Source organism: Ambystoma mexicanum, chromosome 10 (genome assembly GCF_040938575.1).
Source record: "Ambystoma mexicanum isolate Mex_15411 chromosome 10, UKY_AmexF1_1, whole genome shotgun sequence".
NCBI lineage: Eukaryota > Metazoa > Chordata > Amphibia > Caudata > Ambystomatidae > Ambystoma > Ambystoma mexicanum.
In genome coordinates this window covers 1,132,876,760-1,132,895,345 of record NC_090932.1, presented here as the reverse complement: position 1 = coordinate 1,132,895,345, position 18,586 = coordinate 1,132,876,760, and the positions used below count along the sequence as shown (strand labels likewise).

The 18,586-nt window shown below is 46.6% G+C and overlaps 1 protein-coding gene across 1 annotated transcript in view; it reads right to left on the bottom strand.

The window, feature by feature from the left end:
• Positions 1-232: 232 nt before the first annotated feature.
• The window catches only part of SFTPB (surfactant protein B), a 114,500-nt gene continuing 96,146 nt past the window's right edge, over positions 233-18,586 (bottom strand). The window contains exons 10-11 of the mRNA XM_069619033.1: positions 1,589-1,696; positions 233-944 (exon numbers count right to left, since the gene is read on the bottom strand). Of these exons, the coding sequence (XP_069475134.1) occupies positions 909-944; positions 1,589-1,696 (144 nt within the window). The 3' untranslated portion in view covers positions 233-908. The remainder of the gene's footprint in view (positions 945-1,588; positions 1,697-18,586) is intronic.

Genomic DNA, 18,586 nt, shown 5'->3' with positions numbered 1-18,586 from the left:
GGGTCTTTCTCTGTATGTGCGTGTGCTGTAGTGTGACTTTGTGATGGCTTTGCATTTGTATGCAGCCTATTATCTGTTTTTACACTGCTTGGCAGCCCCTTGGTAGTGCTATGCACTATAAAAGTAATTAATGGCATGTGCGTTGGTAGCTGGAGTAAGGGAATGAAGCAATGATTACATCACAAAATGTTGCTGCTTTTACTGTAAAACAAATGAGAGAAAAGACGACCACTAAAGGTAAACACATTTTTATTTTGGTACCTTAACAAACGTGATTGAAAAAGAAATTGTATGTTGATCAGTAGCAGCTATACATTTTGCCGATGACAGTAAAAGAAAAAATACATGTCATATGTTGTTTCTCCCCAGTACCGCAAATTGTAGTCTAATAAGGGCAAAAGACGGCCCTGTTCAGCATGGTGGAAGGGCGATTATTGGGGTGAAAAAAAGGCATTTTAGTTTTCTCATGCATAAGGTCTTTCACTGATTTCCTCTAGAACACATGGACATAATTCACTTATTTAAAGTTGTGTTTTGTCTACTCCCGTGGGACAGCACACATCAGATATGGTCCACATAAGAATGTTCCAATTTTTTATTAACAATTTCATAACTGTTTTCCTAGTTCTGAAACACATAGCCTTTAAGTACCCTTGCATGATTAATTTGCTCTCTGCATTAAGGCTGCAGTCTTGCATTTATTGTTGAACTGTTTCACATGTCCCTTCCCACCCAACCTACAAAAAAGTGATAACAATAAAAAGGTGACATCAGGATTCTCTTAGTGATAAAGTATTAAGTAGATATATGAAAGGGGTATTTTCAGCAATGAATATCGTCTTTCGATTATGGCAGTTGACGGTGCTATAATTGTCGATTCCTCTCCATCCAAAAAGGAAAGGCAAAACTTAACTCCAGACCTGCGTTTTGCAGTATGTGACTTCCTGGAATGGAAACGGAAATATATGAGTGGCTTAAGTTAGTTGAAGAGAGCACTGGGTGGATAGAAGCACAAGAGGTCAATGGTTTCATGGGGATAAGGTATTTAAATGGAGAGACACCCCCCCCCCCCAAGCTGCACAGGCTGCACGGGCTTCCCTGTCCTTGCATGCCCAGACTCTCTCAGGATCAATACAGACTTTGGGTGGATATTCTTACAAGCCCCATCCCTCACCCTCCCATATGTGCACAGCCCTTTGGCAATGCAGTCTTTCCCTCGAAGCCCATCCCACTAAGCGCATGAAATCTAACAAGGTCTGCCAGGTGCCTCCACTCCCTCAGGTACTCTGCCACCTCTTAGCATATATGCTCCCTCCACGTTCTTTCCCAGGAACACAAGGTAACCTGGAGTTACAAAGTCTGTAGGGTGCACTGGCTATCTTAGGTGAGCAGGCCCATCCTGAATTCCAGACTCTTGGAGCTCAGGTTCCCAAAGATGTCTCTCACATGCTCGTGTTTAGAGCACTCCGGTTCTCCCAGTTGCACAGACTACAGCCTCTAGCAGCCCACAGGCTTCTTGGGCACCCTTGCTCCTGTTGGTACGTAATGTCTTGGTCATTTTACCTGGTTTCTCCATGCGGAGTCTTACCTTGCATTTAATGGCGTTGGCCATGCTGAGGCACCAGTAAGCTGGCCCCAGGTTGCAGCCTTCAGATCCTTCTGAGATTTGTCGCTTCACTACACAGGCCCCGATCTCCTGCATGGCAAAACAAAAAGAGCCATTCAGCATATCCCAATTAACAGGTTACTTTCTTGTGGTGAAATCGGGGAAGCCATTGTCTGACACTGCCTCAAGAATAGGCTGGGATAGTCAATCACATGTCAGACTTTGCTTGAGGTGTTTCTGATTTGGTACCAGACATACCAACCTATCCAATATGCAAGTCTGAAGCATCATTGACTTTGCTCCAGCCTTACTGGTCTTTTAAAGACACAAGACTTCCGTATGATTCTGCCCTGCGCTGGCACTGATGTTAACCCTATGCATGAAACTTTAGTGAACTTCAATGCCTTGTTTTTCTCAGTCACAGGAACATCATCAATACACCCAATCGGCACTCCTTAAAACTGCTAGCTCACATTAACAGGTCTCAAGCCATCCAAGTCTTTGTGGAGCCTCCCCATTTGAAATCCTGAGTTCTGTTCAGCTAGGGCACCTGTAGAGCATGGTCATTTTTGGGGGATTCCTAAAGTTGGTCAAATGCCTTTTACTATTTGTTCTTCCGTTACAGTTTCCATTTTTATAGTTTAGTAGCACACCTACTTATAGTGTCCGAACCTAAGGGGTACATGGACAGCAGCCAGAGTAAGAAACTTGGTACACATGGACATGTAGGACATTGTGACACATTAAAACAGTGTGAACAGCTCTGTGTCCATGAACGTACCATTTGAGGCACCCGTGGCAACATGTTCATAATGTGAGTTAAATTGGGGTACATAGCCGAGTGCTAAGAGCTTGGACACCTGGGCAGACAGCATGAGGGACACCATGCATGTGGACAAATGGTGAAGAACTTGGTATGTAAGGACAGAATGAGACGTTTTGGGTGTGTAAACTGATAACAAGGAGTTTGGGTTTGTTAAATGTACAGTTTAGTACAACATTTAATAAGGAAAAGTCTACACAATATATTAGTAACAATAATATATTTAGCTTCTCTTCAGGTAAGTAAACCGCAGTGCTGGATACAACTGCTTACTTGATAAAGCCGATTTCTTGCAGTGTCTTTGGTGTGTGACCATACCACATAGAGTCCCCTCAGTACAGTAGTTCAAAGTCAACGGAAGACCACTTGGGTCCTAGATTGGATAGCTAGGGTAGGAGCACCTCATGGTCATTATTTGTCTAACTAGGATAAAGCCTCTGATAGGGTCCAATTGTAGTTGTAGGGCCCAATGTTAAGTATAGGGGCAAAGACAATAATTCTTTCTTCACAATTATAGGAAATCAGCCGTGAGCTGTCAAAACCTTTAACTAGTTTGTAAAGTCAAATGCTCCTGAGGGAGAACCAGTCTCCTCTTTTGGTGTGGCTGATTACCTACATGCATGTAGATTGACTTTGAAGCCACTGGAGATTATGCTGGGTTGGATATGTTGTGACTCAATGTTATTTGTACTGTTCAGCTGTCCACTAGTTGATGTAGCTGGTCCGGTTACCAAGAGATGCAGATGTTCACTGGCACAGATCAGCTAAACCGGGGCTACCTCAGCATGCCAGAAGTCTTTGTTCTTTGAATTACTGGCCCTTGTATAATTATGGGCTTCTGGCTGTCTCACTTATCAGCACTCTTATTGTTTGGTATTCCAGCACCTTCCAAGGCTGCACGCACTGGGCCAAGTAGAAAGATGCCTTTTTGGAGCAATGGCTCCTGAAGGCTTATAACTCGGCTGTAACTGCTGGTGAAGGGGGGTTGGCATGCTGACGTCATGGTGATATAATATGATTTGGTATTTGTATCGCACCTCTACACATGTTTCGAGGCAAGACAAGGGAGCGGAACAGAGGGATGAAATGACAAACAATTTTACTATGCCTTGTGACATTCAGATCATGCAAGTGCAATGAGAAGTGCAGGGGAGAGGTTGCGAGGGAAGGGGGAAGTGCAGTCAGGGCAGCAGGGCACTAAGTAAGTGCAAGGACGGCATAGGCAGTCCCAGACCGGGAGTGCTTGGTAGACCAGGAGGCAGTGCAGGGTGACTGATTGAGGGGCATGGGGGGGCATGTTACCCTGTGTGACTCTGAGGACAGCCACACAACGAGCCAGGATGAGCAGACAGATGGATTAGCACGGGAGAGGGAGAAGGAGAGGGAAGGAAGAGGATAAAAGGAAGGTCTTGAGCAGTTTCCAGAACTTCAGGTGGTCCGGCTCAAGTCTGAGAGGGGCAGGGAGGCCGTTCCAGATGGTGGCACCTGCAGAGGAGAGATATCTACCCCTCCACTCTTTTCTTGGAGAAGCGTCTGACCCTGCAGCGAGTTGGAGGTAGCTGAGCGAAGGCTCTAGAATTAAGGTTTTTAGGAAGAGAGAGTTGGATATAGTGAGGACCATGGTGCCAGAAAGACTTGTGGATGATGCAGAGGGTCTTGAACTTGATCCTATCAGCCACTGGGAGCCAATGGAGAAATTTCAGAGATGTAGAGATGCGGTCCCTGGGTTTGAGGCCAAGGATAAGTCTTGCAGTCCTGTTCTGGATTAGTTGAAGAGGGTGAAGCGTAGAGTTAGGAAAATTAAGAGGCAGAGAGTTTCTGGGGGATGGTGAGGAAAGGTAGATAACCTCTGAGGCGGTGCAGCTGGAAGTGAGCCTTCTTGGTAGGGTCTGTGATGTAAGGGGAGAAGGAGAGAGTGGAGTCGAAGATAACACCAAGGTGTTTTGACTCACATGAGGGTGAGGGGAAGGGGACCCAAGGGCTGCGGCCAGAGAGAGAGAGAGCAGGGGTCCCAATGAGAAGAATCTCTGTCTTACTGGCATTAAGGCAGAGATCGTTGGAGGCGCACCATCCCTGAATAGCGGATAGACAGTCAGGAATGAGAGGGGATGCTGCGGGTAACCTGAAAAAGAGGTGTGTGTCATCCGCATAACACTGAAAGTAAGAGGAGAAGGTAGATATCCGATGGGCCAAGGGGGCCGGATAGACATTGAAGAGCCAGGGTGAAAGGATAGAGCCCCGGGGGAACACCTCATGTCAAAAGAGAGGTGGTGGAGGGAAAGGGCCCTAGTTGGACCTGGGACGGTCTGTCCAAGCGGAAGGAGGTCAGCTACGCCACAGCCTGACCCGTGATGCCAAGGCTCACGCTGAGGTGATTGATAAGGATGGCGTGATTGACTGTGTCAAAGGCAGAGGAAAGGTCAAGGAGGATGAGGACAGTGTTGAGAGCTGGAAGTTTAGAGAGCATAATTTTACAGTTGTTCAGGAGAGCATTTTCCGTGCCTCTGACCACTGTAAAACCAGACTGATGGTAATGGAGATCGCACACATTTAGCTGTGATGGCCAGCTTCTCCAGGAGCTTGACCAGAAAATGAGTGATGGAGATCGGGCAATAGTTGGCGGACAGGAAGGATCAGCAGAAGGCTATTTTAGGAGAGGGTGCACAAGGGAGTGCTTGACGAGTGAGGGGAAAGATTCAGTGGCAATGGAATGATTACAGAAATCGACCAAGGCTGGAGCGAGGGAAACAGTGTTGTCCTTAATGGTTCTGGAGGAGCAGGGGAGCACCTGTTTAGCTGAAACTTTTTATAGATCGGGCTTGTCTCGAAACATCATCGGGTGTTATAGGATAGAGAGAGGAGAGAAGAAAAGTAGGGTTAGGGGATTCAGAGGGGGACAGAGAGAGGTAGAGAAAGACGAGGAGAAGAGGAAAGTGAGGACAGGATGTCCTAGATTTTAATGGTGAAATGAGAAGCCAGGGTACAGAGGGCCTGGGAAGGTACAGGAGAGGTAGAGACTGCAGTCCGATCGGCTAGCTCCTTGCAGATTTTGAAAAGTTAGGCCGAGCTGTTAGAGGCTGCAGAGACGCGTGCTTGAATGTGGACCCTCATCTTGGAGAGGATGGAGAGTCTGTACTGCCTTTGGAGCAGACGGCAGGCCAGTTTGTCTGGGGATGTGCATTTCAGAGCGGCCAGGTCAGAGTCATACCAAGAGTTGCACTTTGAGGCAGGTTTCAGATTGATTCTGATGACCGGGGCAAGGATATCAAGAGCGTTGGAGATAGAAAGATGAAGGTTGGAGAGGAATGTATCAGAGTGGGAGTCAGCCGCAGGGGTGGTGGAAGGAGAGAAAGTGGAGGGTAAGGCAGCAACTGACATTCGCTTCATAGATCGAATGATTGTGAATGAAGGTGGCAGTGCTGGGGTAGGTTTTGCCAGGGGGACACGCAGTTTCAGGTGAGAGGAAAGCAGAAAGCGATCAGTCTAAGAGAGTGGAGTAGTGAGAGGGTTAGAGAGGGGGGATGTCTTAGGAGATGAGAACATGCAAGGTGTGTCTGGCTGAGTGTGTCGCACCTGAGGGAAGAATAGAGAGGGAGGAGAGAGTGTCACATAGGTTGCGGAAAAGCCCAGAAGCAGGATCCGAGGAGTCCAAGTGGATGTTGAAATCCCTGAGGAAGAGAAGCTGAGAGGTAGAGACAAGGAGAGAGGAGATGGAATCAGCCCATTCAGAGAGGAAGAGTGCAACCTAGTCAGGTAGCCTGTAGACTGTGGCCAAAGTCAGAGAGAGGCCAGGAGAGATAGAGAGCCTGTAGGCCTTGGTGTGAATGGTAGAGACAGGAGCAGACTCAGGAAAGATCAGGGCCACTCCACCACCGGGCCGATTGGTCCTGGGGTCGGAGAGGATCTTGTAGCCATCAGGGAGGAGAGTGTCAAAACTTGTGACCGAGCTGCCCGTGAATCATGTCTCAGTGAGAGCGAGAACATCTAGGTCAAGGTCTTCGGGGAGGTGTCAGAGGAGTGTTTGACAGCAGAGCGAGAGTTGAGAGTAGCTACCTGGAGCAGGTTGCCACTTTTGAAGGTCTTCCGTGAGGGGTACAGGAGAAAGGTACACACAGTGGAAGAGGCGAGGGGCCCGAGAGGGGGCGAAGGAAGGAGGGAGTTTGGGGGCATAGGGCCCAGAGAGGAGGAAGAGGGGGAGCCAGAGAGGAGGCAACGAAGGTGGAGGGTAGTGGCAGATCAGCCAGAGAGGTAGAAGAGGCAGGCGGCAGAGGGGCCAGCGGAGAGGTAGAGGCGGTAGTTGGCGGGGGAGCTAGAGAGGTAGTTGGAGTAGCAGGAGAAGGGAGGAGGTAGATAAGACGCGGCAGATGCCTATCAAGGAGGATGCAGTTGGGCTGAGTGCCCTGCACCATGACGCTGCCATTTAGATAGATATTAAGGATGGTTTTGGCGGACAGGAAGGAGGCCAAAAGGACCTCCCCATCTTGTGCCATCATTAATGGGTGAGGAGAAAAAAGGAGAGGGAACTGCAACCATATGTAGGGTCCATAGGCCGGTAGAGGTAACGACAAAGAGGATGTTGGTCAGTCTGTCTGGAGGAGGCACTGATGTAGGCATCAGCAATGGGAAGGCCTGGATTGGAGACCAGGATATCCTCCTTGAATTTCTTCCTTCCAGACTTAGTGAGATGGATAGGTGATAGAAAAGCAGTTAGAGAAAGCAGTTGGAGAAGATGGGTGAGCCCTGTGTGTATCTTGGCTACAAGAAGGGGAATATCCTACAAAAAAGGGGTCCCCCAAATTTTGGGGACAACTACAGGGCACACTGTTGGCTGACGTAGTCAGTTGGATTTAAATGGAGTTAATGAGATTTTAACAAATCAAATGGATTTAATAAAGAGAAGCACATTCATATGATATCACTTGTGAATTCAACAATACTTGGTAACAGAAAGTACATTGCATGCTCACAAATGAACAAAATAAGGTAAGTAAATGGCCATGAAGGTTACGATTGAGTAACTTTAAGTTCTAACATCTTTAGCGGGTGACTCAATTCAATCCTTATAGCATAAACGGTTGAGTGCATTTAAAAAGGGACAGATATTTTTTCTTTTTTATCTGGATTCTTTTAAATTGTGTTATTTACGGTTTTGTTACTGTTATGGTTTTGAGAATAAATAACCATTATTGTGATAGACCCCCTTCATGTTTTACACTTCATGGTTGTGACAAGCCATGGCGCACCATATAGGCCAAGGGATGGTGCACCCAGCTTCTCCGGGCACTTGGAGGAATCCACACTCCACCTTTTATCTTTCGGGCTCTTGCTCGTCGACCTCCCAAGAGGAAACCCCAGCAAGGTTTTAGCATCATCCTAAAACCGAATTTATGGAACTTCCCCAACACAGGGTGGGAAGGCATGGGGGAAATCATTTTAGGCATGTGGCTGCGTGAAAGCAGTTTGGGCCTTATTAGAGAAGACAATGGGGTAGACATCAAGGAGAAAGAATCGGGCATTCTGGTCCCTGTCCCGATTACTTGACATATGCTGTTTGTTAAACGATGGGTATTGCCCTTGAGGGTTAAGATGTCCCAGCAGGCCCATTGAGCCCAATTGCCTGAGCAACTTAAAGTGAGATGCCTCTCAGTCTGCCAAACATGCTAAGGAAGGTGAAAGGAGTGCCAGATCTTTTCGCGCCTAGAAACACTTGTGTACAGGCGCGTTATAAATGACTTATCGTATCATAGCTCATATTGCCTAAATCAAAATGTTTATGCCTCTGAAAACTCTTAGCACTTTGCTTATGGTCATGAGCGAATTTCGCAGACTTCCACCTCCCCTTCTCTGCCAATCCCCATATTCTTGTTGCACACAGTGTACATTTTGAGAGCGACACATACACACCCACACACATTGGCAGAGTGAGAATGTGAAATGGATGTTGTCTGCTGAGACCATTGGAGTGCGGGTAGGACTGACTGCTCCCTGCACTAACATGCTCAAGTTCTACATTGCAACACAGAATATGCATATCAACTAGTACACGCACACATGGCAACTGAACACCCCTCCAAGCAGACCTCAAACAAAGTACACTTCTACAACCAACTCGCACAACACAGCCTTGGCCAATGCCTCCCAATGTTTGCACCGGAGGGTCCCCTATGGACACAAAACACCTCCATGCTCTTGATTCAGAACTACTAGAAACAGACCTGCTTGCAAAACTTGAGATAAATTGCAGACCGGAACAGGAAAGCTAGTTTGCAGTTATACGGTACCCACTAACCTAACACATCCCGCTCTCTTTCAGATCTGGCAAAGCACTTGGAGACCTTGCAAATCCCAGTAACCTAACAGAAATATTGTGTGAGCACATTTATATTGTGAAATTACAGCCAATTTAGTGGGGAAAGGGTTCCACTTTGAGGTCCAGAGGGACGTGCATTCACTGCTTCCACAGGATTCTTTTTCAAACTTTTGGATCAGATTTCTGTTACAACTATGGCTTTCAGGTTTTTGCGCAGGATTTGCCTGTATAACAGACATGCATACAACGTTGAAAGGAGTATTATAGCAAACTGCTCGGTTATTGTGTCCCTCCCCTCCAGCCCTTATGTTTTTCTAATTAATTATTTACCCATTACATCATCCGCTTCTTTACTTACTGCATGATATCCCTGTCCACTCAGAGTCCCTAGACGTTTCTTCCTATTTGTTTTTGGCAACATAGCAGTGCAACCCGAAATAAACTGGTTGGTGAGGATTTATGGATTCTGGTGGCACAACATTAGTTGACAACAGACATGCTAGTGGCACCATGTGGATTGTGTGGGTACCCATATGCTTATGACAGCTACACATTCCCTGAGACCACTGTTGCTCACTACCAGCCTTTTGCGCATTAATATTTTTAGTGATTGTTTCTCTTGGCAACTAGTAGCCATGAGATTGCACGGCGGGACGAAGGGTAATACTTGTGTGTTCCTAATTGGACCTGTAAGAGCCAATACTGCATACTCCCACTAATGTCCCCACCTACCAGTGACGGTAAAAACACCCCCTCTGTCCTCCATCAGATCCCCAGCTGTACACCTCTCCTCGCTTCCCTCTCCAACATGCTTTTACCAATCCCACTCTTCACCCTAACTGTTCTCACCTTCCTCCTCTCACAGGGATTCTGTCTAACCCCAGACCCACCCCACCACTTATACCACTCTCCATATCCTCCAATCTCAATAACGGTACCCTGGCTGCTTCTGTCTCCCCCTCCCACCAACTCCAGCCTCATGGATCATATCTGTCTCCCTTCAGCTACTTCCACATCTTCCTCCTTTACCTTCCTTGAGCTCCCAGCCCCCTTTAACTCTCACTTGGCATCTGGAACGTCCAATCCTCCCTATTGCAGTGTATAACATTGTATTTGAATTGCAAAAACCAATTCATAAAAGTATAAAAACTGGTAAAATTACAGATACAAATATATAATTGGCATAATTGCGTCATTGTATAATAAACAACAACATTGATACCATAGTCTTCATCAGATTTGCACTTGCCTTTCCTCAATAGTTACTCAACGAGAAAAAACAAAGATATCAAAAGTTTAAAAGTGGGAAGGCACTTTATAACGTCTGCTTCAGAATTGACATCAGGTATTTGGTATGTATATTTATATAGTATTGGACAGATAAGTGTGAAACGTAAACCCAACTCAATCTTGTCAGGGCAAAAGTTGTAGTATCTGTTTGATACTCTTTATTGTTCCAACAGGAAAATCATACATTTATTGGGAGTAAATCAAAACAAAGCCTAGTCATTGTCAAACAGTCACGCTTATACACAGTGAAAGTTAAGTGAGGCTGTATTCCTTTAACCGAAATAGATTGGAACCCTGCAAGATTTCTTTCATTATTTAGAACTTCCACAGATTCCATCTGTTATCCTCTCCGAGATTCAGAATAACTTTTATTTCCCTTTTTGTAAACGTAAAGCTGTTGCCCCAAGCATGAGCAGCAAACAGATTTCATAACACGATTACACAAGGGGATCTTTTTCACTCTGGGGTAAATCATAATAAGATCGAACTTGAGGTTGGTTAGTATTGCTTCATTGTTTGAATGGGAGAATAGCCAGATTTTAAGTGTGCTGCTATCCAAAAATTCAGAAAAGCATCACCACCACATTGGGTCTCACCTTCAGGGTTGCCGACTCCCAGCTGACCGTCAAGACGCTTTCCTGGTGTCCCTCGCTTCGTTCTTGTCAGTCCTTACTGCTGCTTCGGCTACAGCCTTCGAACGCTCTGTTTCCTAGCTCACCAACTTCTACTGGATGTTGCTCTCCAGAGGTTGCTCTCCTCGTCCTTCTTTACTGTTTACTTAAGTAGCTGGGACTGCCCCAGCGTAACATCTGTTTGATTGACAACAGCTGGTCGAACACATGCTTCACGGTGGCGTTGTTGTTCTTCGTCCCAGTACCTATCATAGTGAGACTGTCTGACACATTACAGTGACACATCGTCTTGTACTTTACCATAGGTAAGGAAGGGTTGGGTGGTGTTTATACTCTGTGAGGTTTTGCGATAAAGGGGCTGTGTCACAGATTCACGTTCTTATCCCCAGGAGGGACGTCCCTCCTCATGAGATCCTCTCGCATGCAACCACCCCTAGGGGGACTATCGGTTAGCATCCTCACCTCCCTATCCTCACGGAAAGGGGCTCCCCTCTGGGGAGAAGTGACGTCATGCCGAGGATGATCATCATAGTACTCTGTCCTGTCTGGGGGTTTTGCTAGGCTTTTGCAGATAGATTTCAATATGTATTGCTGCAAGGAATACGATGCACTCCAATATATATAGTATGAAATTGGGTTCTGCAAAGAAAAGTGCTGGTGCTTATCTGCTTCTAACTGTGTAAAATGTGCCACCAAGTCCTCCTCCAATAGAAGACAAGCTATTTCCTGGCCAAAACCTTTAAGGTATGATCGTGTATTCATGATTTCCTCCTGTCGTTTTCACGAGTCTTCCAACAAAGAATGCCATGATAAATTCACCAATTCCTTTTTCCTATTTTTCATAGGTGCAATGTGATCTCTCCTACACTGCCCTATTTACCCTACTGTCAGATAAATTCGACTTCACTACCTGTAGTAGGTACGTTTTTGCTTTCTTACACTTGTAGTCATACCTTCCTTTTTTAGGTCCTACTTAATCTAACCAGCACATCACTTAGTCAAAAATATAGGATTTTATTTATAGTAGTGTTGATTGTATGATATGCGATCAAAAATAGGTGTGGCCTTTTCGGGTTTCCATTGCAGTCTGGATTTATTTACACTGTCCTCCGTGAACCTAGCTAGTTTTTTTTTTATACAAGTTGGAGTTGTAGGCCCAGTCTCCATTTTTAGTGCGAGTGGCAGATGGTCACTTTCTTTTCTATGCGTAAATCTAAAATACAATATTCGGCCAACACAGCACTGATACACTAATATAATCTATGGGACTCCTTCCCAAATTACCATCAAAGTACTGTTTCCCCGGTTGGTCAGAGGGAACCCATAATCTATTAGCCAGAGGCCAAACTGTACACCTACACCATTAAATCTGTTGGTCACTAAAACTGAGTTGCAAATGCTGAACAATCTATCCACCTCCTCGTACAAATCACACTCTGGGCATTCACGCAGATACACGTTAAAATCCCCTCCAATTATGCATTTGGTAGATGCAAGCATAGTCTCCAATGGATTTAGCGTTTGCGTTTTTTTACATAAAAGCAGCCTTGGAATGCTTTTCTAGAATTGTAAAAATTCACAAAAAAATACGTTTCATAATTTAAAATACAATAAATGAAAGTCACTTTGGCACACGGAAGCATTCCATGATCCTTGCATGCCAATTAGGGGATTCCACTCAGATCTTAAAAATAGAATAGCAAGTATGCATGAAAAAAGTGAAGATACAGCCTGAGAGGTGGATGCGCTCAGCCTCAGCCAGGCTTTGCCTTGTATACTGGAAATGTGTTGCTGTTGGATTAACTGGGGTAAGAGTGCAAGTCTTGTTTCCATTTAAGATAATCTGCGTTAGGGCTCATATGCTTTCTCAAGAATGCGCTTTGATTTAAATGGCGTCAGTCCCTCATCTACGCTCTCTAGATGTTGGAATCTATGATGTAACTGGAACATGTTAGAAAGCAAGCCACCCTGCCTCAAGTCTCGTGCCTTCTCCACTTGAAAGAAGTACACAGTATGTACAACTTCTAATGGATTGTGTCCTCCCACTGATTCCTCATCTTCGATATATCCATATCCTGCTTTGCTGTCTCAGAAAAGCTTCTGACAGCAGAGGATGCTGTGCGGCATCTAGTCTATGTCCCTCAGCATCGATGGTAGTATAAATAGCACGCACTGCGCCCATTGCCTCAGTTCCATTTTTCTGTATGCACAGAACGCTCTCGAAACGGTTTGATTCGCCTAAGCGAATCTCACGACTAATGTCTTTTCAATAAAACTCAACAAGCTCTACACTAAAGAAGGACTTCAAGAGATGTGCAGACTGTTATTCGAAGATGTCGATCAATGATCCATGCAGGATTTGTCTCTGGTGCCTCTGCAAAGAACATAAGGTAATCGAGTGCGGCTTCTGACAATCGATGTCGAGCAAGGTGTTGAAGGAAAGATCATCTAAACTCGCCTTCGTCAGTCTGTCTCCAAGTTTTTGTCTTCCACACCTCCGAAAAGGAAGTCTTCTGAAGGTAGAAGCTCCACCGGAGATAAGTCTCTCGAAAGGCCCAAGAAACGATCTCGACATTCCAAACGATCTACATCCAGGAGCGATTCGCGTCACTCTTCCTCGGTATCAGGTAATAATGTCCCCATACAAAATGTCGCTGGGAAAAGCTGTTGGTGACATAATATATGGTGACATTATGTATGGGGATGGGTTGCGGGGATGTCCACTGCTCCCCTTGTAAAAATGTAATAATGTCTCAGCAAAAAACTGCGACTTTTTTGTCAGGAGACATTTTAGCAGGGACATTACATGGAACCTCTTCCTCTTCGTCATATATGAAGCAGTTGAAGAAACACCATTGTTCCTCATCTTCTCACTCCTCGCCCGACAAGCGTAAGGTACGTTTTCACCATAAGACTGCTTCTGCTGCCAAATGGGAAAGGTTCAGGGACAGGATGATGGTCCTTTCGAAGGCAGCGCCTCCTGGTCCCTCGAAAAAGCCAAAAAACGCTGTTGGCATTCTCCTTGCGTGCTCCTTGTCTTCCAAGACCACCAGGGAATCCAGCAAGGCTTCAACCCAAGAGCCTGTAGACCTCAGGGCTGTCTTGCGTAGCGTCGACCACAGAGACTTAATCTAAGCAAAAAGCTACTGTGACCTTCTCCTCAAAGAAGTTGAAGTTGAAGGGCCCTTCAAAGTCGACCTCGGAGATGAGATTTAAACCCAAATTTAATACTAATTATCCATCTTCGAAGAGGAGGAATAGGACATTGTATTTTTGGAACTCCCAATGTTCCAGAATAGTTGGTCTTGGACCAATTCCAGATTGAAGACCAAGCCACTTGTATGAAAGAAGTCATTGGCCTGGATATATCTCCTGAGGTGGAACTTGACACTCCAGCCGTACATTCTCACCGTAAGGCGCCCTACGGAACGGTAATGAATAGGGTTAATGAGTAATTGGTTTGGGGGTGTCCTGCTAAGGACATTAGCCAAGACGACCGTACAAATCTTTTGGATAGAGGCCCTCCAAAGGAGCCTCTTTACAGCCTTCTATGAAGCACTTAAGAAAGACATTCTAGAAAACTGGCAGAGACCAGACACCACTCCTGCCATAAACAAGTAGACGAGTTGGTGAAGTACAGTTCTTCTTTTGACCCTGACATCCTCTCCAGGCACCCATCACCAGAAAGTCTGGTGGTGCAGGCGGCTCCTTCCACTTCAAAGGCCGTAGCTTATCCAACCATTCCACCGGATAGGGACGATTAGAGATATGACGCACTGGCAAAGAGGGTATTCTCTGCTGGAATCCTGTCACTAAAATCCATTAACGCCTTTTGTGCTCTGGCAAAATACACGTAACCGTTATGGAATGGAATTTCCTAGGTGGCCGAAAACATTCCCGAAGGGGAGGTGAGAGATGGTTTTAACATTCTCATCAGTGATGGCAAAGAGGCTTCCTGCCTGTCCCTTCAGTCAGACCTTGATTCGTCAGACTAGGTCGGCAGGTGTATGGGCTCGAGTGCAGTAATAAGATGATTTACGTGGTTAGGCAAGTCTTGGTTTGCCCCCCGACGTTCAATCAAGGCTCCTGAACATGCTCTTTGATGGAGCCAACCCTTTTGGACCAAAGGCAGACGACAGCTTGGAAAAAGCTACAAGCTTCTAAAGGCAGCTGCGAAATGTTTAGGTGCAACCCTCCATCAGCCACAACAACACCTGCCTACCCAGCCTTGGAGAGGGCATTGCTTTCATTACTACTTCTTTTGGCCAAGGGGAGGATGTTAAGCTACTCGGAGAGGACAAAGGATGTTCACACGTGCCCTCAGAGGCCGTGGAGGCAAAACTGCGCAGGCAGCCACCTCTGCTCACTGTTCTCTGAGCACTTTTCTCACTGGACCCCATTGGGAGGCAGGTTGACCCAGCATCTGCAAGAATGGTGTTGCATTACTTCAGAGGCATGGGCACTACAGACAGTGGCCCAAGGGTACTGTCTCCCATTTCTACAAAGACCCCTCGATTGTCCCCAGACCGAGCAATCTCTTCAGGACACAAATCTGCTCCTTTTGCAGGAAATGCTTTCCCTGTTGGAGAAAGGTATGTGGAAAGGGTACCTGTAGCGGAACAATAACATGGTTGGTACTCCACCTCTTTCTGGTTCCCAAGAAAGAATGAGGACATCTTGGACGTGAGTCAATAGAACAATTTCTTCAAGAAAGACAGATTCAAGATGGTCACTCTTTCGCAGCTACTCCACGCCCTTCAGCTCCAGGATTGGATGGTCTCACTCGATCCTAGGGATGCTTACTTGCATTTGCCTTTACATCCCAAGCACAGAAAGTAGCTGAGGTTCACCATTGGCAGTTCTCATTCGTTTTGAGTGCTGCCTTTCGGGCTCGCCTCTGTCCAAGGGTATTCACCAGGTTTAGGCTGGTGGCGGCAGTGAATCTATGGAGGGGAGGGATTTGCATCTTTCCCTACCTAGACGATTGGCTGATCAGAGCCTGTTCTTGTGAACATGCTCTGCAACATCTCAAAAGCATCTGCTACTCTCTTCACAAACTGGGCTCTCCCTCAAGTTCAAGAAGTCCTAGGTGAGACATTCCCAAAAGCTTCAATTCATTGGAGCGGTCCTGGACTCTTCCTCAGAGAAAGATTTGCCTCCCGGGTTGAGAGCTCAACATATTTTGCAGATGGGAACGAGATTTCAGAACGCCAAACATCTACCAAGATTCGACTTTGAGGTTGCTGGGTCTTATGGCAACCTGCATTTTCCTGGTGCCAGAAACCCACTTAAAGATGAGGTCCCTTAAGTGGGCCTTTAGATCCCAACAGTGACAATTCTCAGGCAGGATGACGGACCTTCTTCGGGTCCTGAGCAAGGTCACACAGGATCTCCTGTGCTGGGCCTGCAAGAAGAATGTGATGATAGGGAAAACCTTTTGGCAACTCTGGCCGCAGTTAACAGTAGTTATGGATTCTTCCGTCACGGGATGAGGTGCTCACATGAGCTATCTCAAAATCAGTGGACTATGGTCCCTATCAGAATCAAGACTATACATAAACTTGTTAGAGCTGAGGGCGATCAGAGTGGCGCTGATGACATTTCTGCCTTGCATACAGGGAAAGAACATCCTGATAATGACGGACAACACAGTGGGCATGCATTATGTCAAAAAAGAGAATGTTTAGGATCATTACTACTGTGCAGAGAGGAAGTACAGCTATATTTTTAGGTGCAACAAAACAGGATCTCTGTCAGCGGTTCACCAAGAGAATATGATGGACGCTGTGAGCAGGCACTGCATGATTGCCCACGAGTGGAAGCTCAAGAAGTCCTTCTAGAGATCTTCTTTCTTTGGGGAACCCCTGTAGATCTCTTTGCGTCCAGTATCAATAGGAAGTGCAACCTGTTATGCTCCAGGGAATTTCCACAAAGAGGAGCTCTGGGGGATGCATTTGTAGTGGACTGGAAATTTCCACTCCTGTACGCATTACCGCCAGTCATTTCTCATGTCATCAGGAGACTGAGGAAGTTTGTGAAGTCCATGATCCTGATCGTTTCAGATTGGGCCAGGAGGACGTGGTACCTTCTAGAGAGATCCATCTTCCTCCATTCCAGCTTCCCCAGAGAGCGGATCTACTGTCACAAGAGGGAGTCAGTCTTCTTCGCCCAGGAATCTGAGAGGCTAAGATATAAAGATCGGGACCTCCCTGAAGATGTAATGGAGGTGTTGCTTTCGGCCAGAAGACTAGCAACAAAAGCCCTATTCCACTGCCGTTGGAATACATTGTGCAGCTGGTGTAGAGCTTAACATATTGATCCTTTCACTTGCAGTACACCTGCCGTACTTTTCTTTTTTGCTGCACCTAGTACGTCAGGAGCTGCATGTGGCTACCATCAAGTAATACCTGATGGTGCTATCCCTTTTTAAATACAAACCAGAGCAAAGCGCTTACTTTAAGATGCCGATTGTCAGTCCTTTGAGGAATTTAATGACAAATACCTTCCCACCAGTACCTTTTCTCTTTTTGTCCTGGGATTTGGACCTGGTACTAACTTTTAAATGGGAGATCCACTTGAACCTCTCCATTCTTGTCCCTTCAGCAGTATCCTCTTCCCCTATTCCTTCTCAGGCCCTCTGCATCGCACTCGCCACTCACTTCACCACCAAAATGCAGGACAGCCTTGTTACTCGCTCTCCCAATCCATCCCTCACCTGCTTGCCTCCCTTGGCCACTCACCCTCCTCCTTCCTCTCCTTCGCTTTGTCTCACCTGAAGAGGTCACCAGAGGTGTCCGCTCCATGAAGGTCTCTTCCAAACAGGTTTCCCCTTACTCATCCAGAGCCATCAAGGACAACATTGGCTCTCTTGCCCGTGCACTCACTGAACTCTGTAACCACTCCTTTGCTACTGGTTCTTGCCCCTCCTCCCTCAAGTACGCCCTTGTGCACCCCTCCTTAAAAATACATTAGCAGACCATACCTGTCTAGCCAACTACCACCCTATCTCCATCACGCCGTTCCTGGGGAAACTGCTGGATAAGTTGGCCCTGTCCCAACTCAACTCTCGCACTGAACTTGGTGGTGGTCTCCACAACCATCAATCTGGATTCCGAGCATCCAGAGGCACGAAAACTGCTCTTCTTAACACCTGGGAAGAACTGCTCGCATCCCTCGATTCCAACTACCCCGCTGTCCTCATCCTCCTTGATCTCTCCTCTGCATTTGACACGGTCAACCACTCCATCCTCATACAAAAGCTCCATGACACCCTTGGTATCTTGGAGCGGGCAGTGAACTGGCTGACCTCATTCCTAACTGACTGCTCCTCCCAAGTCATCCTGGGCACCTTCTCCTCTCCTACTTCCTTTTCCATCTGTGGTGTCCCCGAGGGCTCTATCCTCTCCCCTTGGCTCTTTAACATCTACCTTAATCAGCTGGCACTCCTCATCTCCTCCCCAACTTCCAGTGTTATGCTGATGACACTCAACTCTTCTTATCACATCCTGCTGACCCCCTTGCACCTTCCATCATCCCTGACTGCCTTTCTGCCATCCAGGACTGGTGCACTGCCAATGATCTCTGCCTCAATGCCAGCAAAACTGAGATCCCTTCCATTGGGACACCTGCTCCCTCCTCCTTCTTCCCTTCACTTTCGCCTTCCTCCATGGGCTCTCCCCCTGCTCCCTCTTCTGAAGCCAGAAACATTGGATTCATCTTTGACTCCTCTCTCTTCTTCCTCCCTCACACCCAGGACATTCCTTTTCAAAGGAATTCTACCCTTTCTCACCTTCCCCCAGAAGCTCAATGTCCCCGAGCCCTAGTTCTCTCTAGGCTTGGCTATTGCAATAACCTCCTCCTGAATCTACCCTCTTCCACTCTGCAACCCCTCCAGCTAATCAAGAATAGGACAGCGAGCTGCATCC